The sequence below is a fragment of the Hibiscus syriacus genome, unplaced genomic scaffold, assembly GCF_006381635.1.
Source record: "Hibiscus syriacus cultivar Baekdansim isolate YM2019G1 unplaced genomic scaffold, ASM638163v2 tig00112215_pilon, whole genome shotgun sequence".
In the NCBI taxonomy this organism is placed as follows: Eukaryota; Viridiplantae; Streptophyta; class Magnoliopsida; order Malvales; family Malvaceae; genus Hibiscus; species Hibiscus syriacus.
In genome coordinates this window covers 2,680,629-2,690,274 of record NW_024063268.1, presented here as the reverse complement: position 1 = coordinate 2,690,274, position 9,646 = coordinate 2,680,629, and the positions used below count along the sequence as shown (strand labels likewise).

Sequence of the window (9,646 nt, the reverse complement as noted above, 5' to 3'; positions counted from 1 at the left end):
GCTGAAAAAATACAATCAAGCTAGATGAAGTAAATATTGTTATATGAGAAGATTAGAGGATGTATGGAGGGAATCACACAAGCAAAAATAAAGAACGTGTTGATTATGAATAGATATCAAGGGGGAATGAGTTTATTCTCATAATAAAAGTGGACAACGAGAACAGTGTAGGGAAAAAATTATGGTAGTGTGAATTACATTATTTTGAAGAATATGGACACATTCAATCACAATATACATATGTGTAAGAGGATTTGAATAGAATGAAGTGGATACAAGAAAATGCACAGGCATATGTTCTCTAAAATTTGGTTTTTTTTTCCTGTAAAATGTTTATTTTATTGATTGTATCTATCATGAGATTTCATTTCTATCAACCCATACACAAAAAATTTTATGTTATTAATATATATGTGCTATCCTAAAAATATTTTTGAATCTCCCACTAAAAATTGTGAAGGATGATGTTAATATGGTTGAAATTGACAATGATATTGATTTGTTTTATATAAAAAGTATTGATTTTGTTAACACTAATTCTAAATGAATTTTAGATTCTATCATTGACGTTCATGTGAAAAAGGATCAAACTGTGTTTACTTTTTTCGGAAAGGGTGTTTTGTATTGTATTAATTGACACAAATACAAAACTTGACAAAGCCATGTGCTTTGTTATTGTAACACCCTAAACTTGTACGACACACAGTTGACCGATTAGAACGTCACACAGGACCACCGGAGCGGCAACCCAAAAGAAAATCTCTTTTAAAACACTCAAAATATAATAATTAACAATCATTTAAAACTATTAAACCATACTAAATAGTCATAAGTTTACAATACTGGGAGCTCCCAAAATAAATATCAAAAGTACATCAAGTATTCAAAAACAGTTACTACTCAAGTACAAAAAGGTATATGAATTATACATGCCCTCTAAATAAATAGACTCAAGACTTACTGTATCTATTCGGCTCTCTGGAATGTCTGCACAATGATCCGCGCCTTGCGTGCTTCACCTAAAGTCTTGAGAACGAAAACGCAATTCCAAACGTTGAGCTCACTAGTTCAATGCAACACTAACAACAATGTCGTACTAATAATGTTCATAAATGCTCATGTTAACATAAGATAACTAAAGTGAGTATGCACACACATTCATGATATCTAGGGTAGACATCATGGTACGGCTGAGGGATTACTGCATCTCGGAGCTCGCGCACCCCTTTAGTTTATGGGGGATATGAATCCGAAATTACTGTATCGGATTTGATACCCAACTAACCCACCCTTGCGAGTTTTGAGGCCTTACGCCATGGCTAGTCTTAAGTGCCTTGTGCACTCCCTAAGGATATTGCTAAAGTAAATTAGGTGTTCTGGCCGTTTTCCTGAGTGTCAAACAATGCTAGTATTATGTCATCCTATTTGATATTGCTTCAAGTTGTACTTGAATAATAAATAATGGTTCTCACGTTAAGTTTTATTTGAGAATAACCGAGCATTATTGGGTTCCTCGGCTCTGATTCTAATTCACATAGGCTACTTGCCTAAAATTGTACGAGGGTATCGGTACTCACCTTTGAGTATAGACACCGCTAGCTTAAAAATCAGTATAATTTCAAGGGGAGTATCGATACTGTCATGCCAATATCAATACCTGGTATCGATACTCCAACGAGTGTTGGTACCAAAATCCGCTTTGATGTTTGGATGAATAGTTGAGTATCGATACTCCTATGGGGAGTAACAGTACCGGTAGCACCATAGGTATCAGTACCAAAATTGACTACTGGAATTTGCTAAGTTTGCATGGTATTGATACGATTATCGATACCTTATTAAGGGGTATCGATACTTCACTTCCTAAAACCCCTTTGTTCTTATGCCTGAAGAACATTATCGGTACTGTTCCTCTAATAGCGATACTCGGGCCCATAAATGCCTTACTTATTTACGAAATTTACCTTCCTAAGCTACCATAATAGCCCTATTGAGGTTCCTAAGTGTTATTAAAGTTTTATGTGAGTTATAGGAGTCATAAAGAAGGTTTGAAGCATGATAAAAACATCAAAATGTGGAATCTACCATGAATGTCCATACAAGCTTGAAAACTCAGCATAGAAGCTATGTGCATCTCTAATGACCACTAAGGGTATGTAAGGTTTGTAAATGTGTTACCTTGTTTCCTAGTTGTTGGATACTCCATGAATTTACCCAAGATGCAACTTTTCCTTTCCTCTAGTTTTTTAACACCCACCAACTTCCTTCTCTAATCAAACCAAGACAAATGAGTTACCAATCCATTTAAAGGCTTAGATTGAAGTTATAAACACTTCACAATATTTAAATATACTAAAAACGGGCTAAAACATTGGATTCCATAAACCTATACTAAAACTCAAGTTTATAAAACCATGATCGAGACTTACACTTAGGGGCTCGATTTGAAGCTAGGAAGATGGAGGTTACGATTCTTACCTTAGTAGTTTCAACGGGTGTTTGAGACTCTTAGAGCTTTTAACTTTCTAGGCTTGAAGGAGAAGGAAGAAGATGAAGAGTAAGGAAGATGAGATAAACAAAGGGATGAAAAAAAGGGTGAAGTGCAGATGTGAGATCATCTCCAATTAAGGGGATTCAACTTTTATTTTGTACAAGGGTCTAATTGTTCATTTGGTCATTCCATTTCTTTGCTAAGATTAAAAACAACCCTTTTTATTTGTTGTTGGGCATTTACCATGACCAAATCCACTCAATTTTGGACCAAGGTTTGCCATGAGCTAGTTTGTTCATTCAAAGACCCTAAAAGTTTATCCCAAGACTCTTAACCTAGGGTTTGGGGTGTTACAGTTATAAAAAAAATCCCTAATCCTAATTGGAGGAAAACGAGTGTGACATGTCAATGTTGAAACATAATGTGACACCAATGAGCTCATTTTAGGCAAAAGTTTCACGATTTACAGATAACTAGAAATACCAACACACATGATAACTGCATAAAATACCATAGGCCAGACCTCAAAGAGTCAAACTATAACCCATCAACAACAAAATTCCCAGGAACAAAATCACCACAAAGATTATGTAAAAACAGACAGTAGCCAAACTACAAATACATCATCCATAATTCAATTTATATTGAGGAATTTGTAGGAACAAAGAGTAACAAAGCTAAAAAACAATGTCCTTAGGCAACCTTTCGAAAGCTAAACTCAAAAGAGACAAAAAAACATAACTTCAACCCTGTTACCCTTGTGTTTCAAATATATGTATGATATTTGTATATTAGAAGCTTCCTTCAATCGTCCTTGAATCAACCAAACTTTTTCTTCTATTCCTCTAATCAATTTCAGGCCCACTATCTTCCCTTCACTAAGCTCGGTCTAACAAAGGGCATCCTGCATTTGCACCCATATAAAGCCTTATATGGAGCCATCCGAATGCTAGACTAGTAACTGTTATTGTATACAAACTCAACTAGTGGTAAATGATTCTCCCAACTACCCTTAAGGTCCAAGATGGTATACCTAAGCATGTCCTCAAGAATTTGGATAACACGCTCAGATTGGCCGTCTGTCTGAGGGTGAAATACAATGCTAAAGTGGAGTTTGGTGCCTAGAGCCTTGTGTAGAGCTTTCCATAATCAGGAAGTGAAATGGGGATCTCTATCTGAAATGATCGATGACGGTACCCTATGTAACCTCATGATCTCATGGATATAGAGCTGGGCTAGCCTCACAAGGGTATAATCCATTCGAACTGGTAAGAAGTGGACATACTTAATTAACCAGTCAACTATGACCCCCACTGCATCATGTCTCAGCCTAGTTATCGGTAACCTTGTCATAAAATCTTTTGTCACCCGATCCCATTTCCACTATGGTGTCTGAATCGGTTGAAGTAATCCTGAAGGAACTTGGTGTTCAACCTTGATCTGCTGACATATTAAGCACTAAGCCACGAATTCTGACATTTCTGTTTTTATGCCTGGCCACTGGTATAAGGATCGAAGTTCGTCGTACATCTTGTTGCTACTTAGATGAACGAAAAACATACTAGAATGTGCTTCATGGAGGATCTTGTTACGCAACTGAGTATCAGGGGGAACACATAACTGGTTCTTAAAGAAAAATATGTTTCCCTTTTGCAACTCAAACCCTGAGGCCTCGCCTCTGCAGACTTTCTCCATACAAGCATTAAAGCAACTATCAGAACCTTGTAACTCCATAACCTTTCTTACCAGCTCGAGTTCTACTCTCAACTCAGCTAATAAATTACCATCTCTAGACAACCTCAGACGTGCTAGAAATGCCCTCAATTTTGACATCGTCTTATTGCTCAACACATCGACAATTACGTTCAATTTCCCTGGATGGTAGTCGATCACACAATCATAATCCTTTAAAAATTCAACCCACATATGTTTTCTCAAATTCAATTCTTTCTACGTTAAGAGGTACTTGAGGCTTTTTTAGTCGGTGAAGATGTGACACTTCTCACCAAACAGGTAGTGTCTCCAAGTCATGGGTGGGATAATTACGCTCGTGAGGTTTGAGTTGAATGGAAGTATAAGCTACAACTCTCCCTTATTTCATAAGAACACACCTAAGACCATTCAATGATGTATCACTAAAAACGGTGAAGTCCTTACCCGACTCCGATTGGGTTAAAACTAGGCTTGGGTTAGAGTGGTTTTCAACTGCTCAAATATGTTATGTCGTTTCTCATCTCAAACAAAAGATACTCCTTTTTGAAGCAATTAAGTCATTGGGGTAGTGATCGTCAAGAAACCTTTTATAAACTGACGATAGTCCAAGTAAGGCCTTAGAAACTGCATACTTCGGTAACATTGTTCGTAGGTTTTCAATCCAGTACGACTTGAACATTTTGAGGATTAACTCAAATGACATCCGTTGCTACTACGTGTCCCAAAAATGAAACCTCAGATAACCAGAACTCATACTTCCTAAACTTGGCAAACAACTGTCGCTCCTTCAGGGTCTGCGAGACAATACAGAGGTATCAGTCATATTCATCATCCGATCTTGAGTACACCAATTTGTAATCTATAAAAAACACTACAAACTAATCCAAGTATAGATAGACTACTTGGTTCATTAAGACCATAAATAATGTCAGGGTGTTGGTAAGTCTAAAGGGCATCACCAATAACTCATAGTGACCATATCTTATCTTAAATGCAATTTTTTCTATATCTGTATCCCCAAACTTCAACTGGTAGTATCCCGATCTCAGGTCTATTTTGGAGAACACACACTCTCCCATAAGTTGGTCGAAGACATCATCAATTCTAGGGAGTGGGTAGCAATTCTTGATGGTTAACTTATTCAGTTGTCGGTAGTTGATACAAAACCTTATCGAACCATCATTTTTCTTAATAAAAAGGATCAGTGCTCCCTAAGGAGAAATGCTCGGCCGGATAAACTTTTATCCAATAACTATTGAATTTAAGCTTTTAGCTCTGTCGACGCCATTGGGTAAGGAGCAATGGACACCGGAGCGGAACCCAACAAAACTTTGATACCGAACTCTAATTCTCAGTAGGCTGGAAGTCTAGGTAATTCCTCTAGAAAACGTCCAAGAAGTCTCACACGGTTCTAACATCTCCCAAACTTGGGGTCCTGACTTGAGTGTCGATTATGTCAGCTAAGAAAGCTTCACAACCTTGCTATAACAATTATTGTACCTTGATTACTGATATAATCCTTGTATATCTCGGCTTGTCACTAGTCACTACCACCTTGATTCTTTCTACCTTCTTGAGTTTAAGTTGTCTAGCCTTATACCTCAGGCTAGCGTCATGCTATGAGAGCCAATCAATTCCTAAAATTAAATCGAACTCTCTGAAGGGTAATTCTATCAAATCGACTGAAAAACTTCACCCTGAATCTCAATTAGGCAACAACAATGTACCTTATCTACTAAGACATTTAACCCCAGAAGACTGGACACTTTGACCCCTATTTCTAGATCATCAGCTATAAGGTTTCTCTCCCGTGCTAAATCGTAACATATGTATGAGTGAGTGAATCTTGGGTCTACTAGTGCTCTGAATGGAATAGAAAACACAATGAATTTACCTGAAATCACATCTGTGAGGACACACTCCTCATGGGCTCTAACGAACTGACATGAGGCAACTTTGTGACCCAGCTGAACCCCTACTGTGTTGTCTTAAAATAAATGTGGCTCCCGCCTCTTGTAAATCTCTGACCCTTAAAAGCTGACTGAACTAATCTCTGGGTCCAATCTATAGTACCAGTCTGAGTCTCTGGGCAATCCTGAATGAAGTGATCCCTCGAGCCGCAACTAAAACATCCTCGTGTCCTAGCAAGACATGTCCTAATATGCTTCTTACCACACGTTGGGCAAGTCGGGTATGGTGTCCCCAGAGATCCACTAACACTCGCCATAAAAAGCTGACGATAGTGGCCTCATACCCCCTCGATCTACACTCTACGTCGCCCTCCTAAACTGACTAGTTGGGATCATCCACAACCCCTAAGAATCTCTGGCCCTCTTGGCCTATGACTAAGTAGGTCTCGCAGACTCAATCATTCTCTACCCTTGTCCTAAGGCGGTAACAAAAGCTTTGGCTCTCATTCTTAACACCCCCTCCAACGCCTTTACCTGGAGATTCAGGTCGGCAAAGACCCTAGGTGGGTCTGTGTCTAGGTGGGTCAGAAAGTCGGGATGCGATCCCTCTGCCTCAGGTGTAATAACTGGTCCCTCAGCTCATCTGTGTGAGCAACCCTAATACACTTCTCCCTATACTCAGACAAAAAGAGCTCCCACGTCGACCTCTCCGGCTCTATAGCCTTCTCGATGGTCTCCCTCCAATCTATAGCGTAATCTTTTAACATAGTAGTGACGCTCTTCAGGTTACCCTTAGGGGTAAGGTACAATTGGAAAAGAGTCCTCAGAGTGTCCCTCAACCACTGGTCCACAACTACGGGATCGTCATCTCCTTACCCAAAGAAATCTGTCGTATGATATCTATGGAGTCGCTCCACAGAGGACTCCTCGTGAGTTGCGGAGGGAGGGGATGGTGGTGCGAGTGATGTAGGTGGTACTACAGGTGTCCTAGGTAAAGCCTGTGCTATGCGCCTAAGTTTGTAGTTAGGTCTCTAAAGAAGGTCGCCTCGTCGACCCCTGCTTCCCCTGGCTTCCAAACTTAGTATCCGGGGATAACTCACCTCTAGAGTCACCCGTTAAAGAGGCTATGCTCTTTTCTATGACGTAGTGGCTAGGATCTGTGTGGTCACTCATGTCTGAATCCTGAAATTAAGGAAAAACGAGGAGTCATTATTATTGTTAGAGACATAGTTGTACTCTTGACTCGCTATGGGCATGTATACTTATAGGCTGTTACTAACTCAACCCTCGGGTCATAGAACCAACTAAATATGATGCTCTAATACCACTAAATATAACACCCTAAACTAGTACAAGACACAATCGATCGATTAGAATGTCATATGGGACCACCGGAGTGGCAACCAAAAGAAAATCTCTTTTAAAAATAATAATTAACAATCATTTAAAAATTATTAAACCATATGAAATAGTCATAATTTTACAATACTGAGGAGCTCCTAAACTAAATATCAAAAGTATATTGAGTATTCAAAAATAGTTATGACTCAAGTGCAAAAAGGTCCATGAATTTTACATGCCCTCTAAATAAATAGACTGAAGATGTACTGTAACTGCTCGACTCACTGGAACATCTGTAAAATGTCCGGTGCGTCGTGTGCTCACCTAAAGTCTTACGAATGGAAATGCAATTCCGAATGTTGAGTTCACTAGCTCAATGCCACACTAACAACAATGCCATACTAATAATGTTCACAAATGCTCATGTTAACATAAGATAACTGAAGTGAGTAAGCATGCACACTCACGCTATCTAGGGTATACATCGTGGTACGACTGAGGGATTATTACATCTTGGAGTTTGTGCACCCCTTTAGTTTTTAGGGAATATGATTCTGAAATTACTGCATCGTATTCGACACCCAACTAACTCACCCCTTACAAATGTTGAGGCCTTACACCATGACTAGTCTTAAGTTCCTTGTACACTCCCTAAGGATATCCAAACATTCTATACGTAGTAACTATCGACAAATGCTAAAGTAACTTAGGTGTCTTGACCGTTTTCCTGAGTATCACACAAGGCTAGTATTATGTCATCTTATTTGATATTACTTATAGTTGTACTTGAATAATAAATAATGATTATCACTTTAAGTCTTATTTGAGTATAACCAAGTATTCTTGGGTCCCTTAGCTATGATTTTAATTCACTTAGGCTTGTTGCCTAAAATTGTATGTGGGTATCGGTACTCACCCTTGAGTATCGATATCGATAGCTTAAAAATTGATATAATTTCTAGGGGAGTATCGATACTATCATACTAGTGTCGATACTAGGTACCGATACTTCACCGAGTATCGATACTAAAATCTGCTTCGATGTTTTGATGAATAGTTGAGTATCGACACTCCTGTAAGGAGTATCGATACTGATATCAGTACAACCCTAGGTATCAGTACCAAAATTGACTACTAGAATTTGGTAAGTTTATACGGTATCGATACCACCCTGCAAGTATCGATACGAGTATCAATACCTTATTAAGGGGTATCGATACTTCACTTCCTAAAATCCCTTTGTTTTTATACCAAAAGAACAATAAAGATATTGCTCCTCCAGTACATATACTGGGGTCCAGAAAAGCCTTACTTAGGCACAAAAACTTACCTTGCTAAACTACCCTAACAGCCCTATTGAGGTTCCCAAGTGTTATTAAAGTTTTATGTAAGTTATAGGAGTCATAAAGAAGGTTTCAAGCATGCTAAAAACATCAAAATGTGGAATCTACCATGAATGTCCATACAAGATTGAAAACTCAACATAGAAGCTATATGTATCTCTAATGACCACTAAGGATATGTAAGGGTTGTAAATGTGTTACCTTGGTTTCCTAGCTAGGAAGATGGAGGTTACAATTATTACCTTAGTAGTTTCAATGGGTGTTTGAGACTCTTAAAGCTTCCAACTTTGCTAGGCTTGAAGGTGAAGGAAGAAGATGAAGAGTAAGGAAGATGAGATAAACAAAGGGGTGAAAAAGAGGGTGAACTGCATATGTGAGATCATCTCCAATTAAAGGGATTCAACTTTTATTTTGAACAAAGGTCTAATTGCTCGTTTGGTCCTTCACTTCTTTACTAAGATTAAAAATAACCCTTTTTATTTCATGTTGGGCCTAGACCAAGCTCAAATTCACTCAATCTTGGACCAAAGTTTCCTATAAGCTAGTTTGTTCATTCAGAGACCCTAACATTTAACCCAAAACTCATAACCTAGGGTTTGGGGCATTACAGTTATTAAAAAAACCTCCATAATCCTAGTTGGAGGAAAAAGATTGCTACATGCCAATGTTTAAACATAGGGTGACACCATTGATCTCATCTTAGGCAAAAGTTTCACGATCTACAGGTAACTATAAATAGTAGCACATGTGATAACTGCATAAAATACCATCGGCCATACCTCAAAGAGTCAAACTACAACCCATCGAACAAAAAATTCCCAGGAATTAAAACACCACAAAGATTACGT

At 38.4% G+C, this 9,646-nt stretch overlaps 1 protein-coding gene across 1 annotated transcript; it reads right to left on the bottom strand.

Moving 5' to 3' along the window:
• Positions 1 to 3,949: 3,949 nt before the first annotated feature.
• LOC120175724 lies at positions 3,950 to 4,324 on the bottom strand. Its single transcript, XM_039182289.1, has one exon. It carries the CDS (start codon positions 4,322 to 4,324, stop codon positions 3,950 to 3,952), a length of 375 nt encoding a protein of 124 aa, XP_039038220.1.
• Positions 4,325 to 9,646: the final 5,322 nt, after the last annotated feature.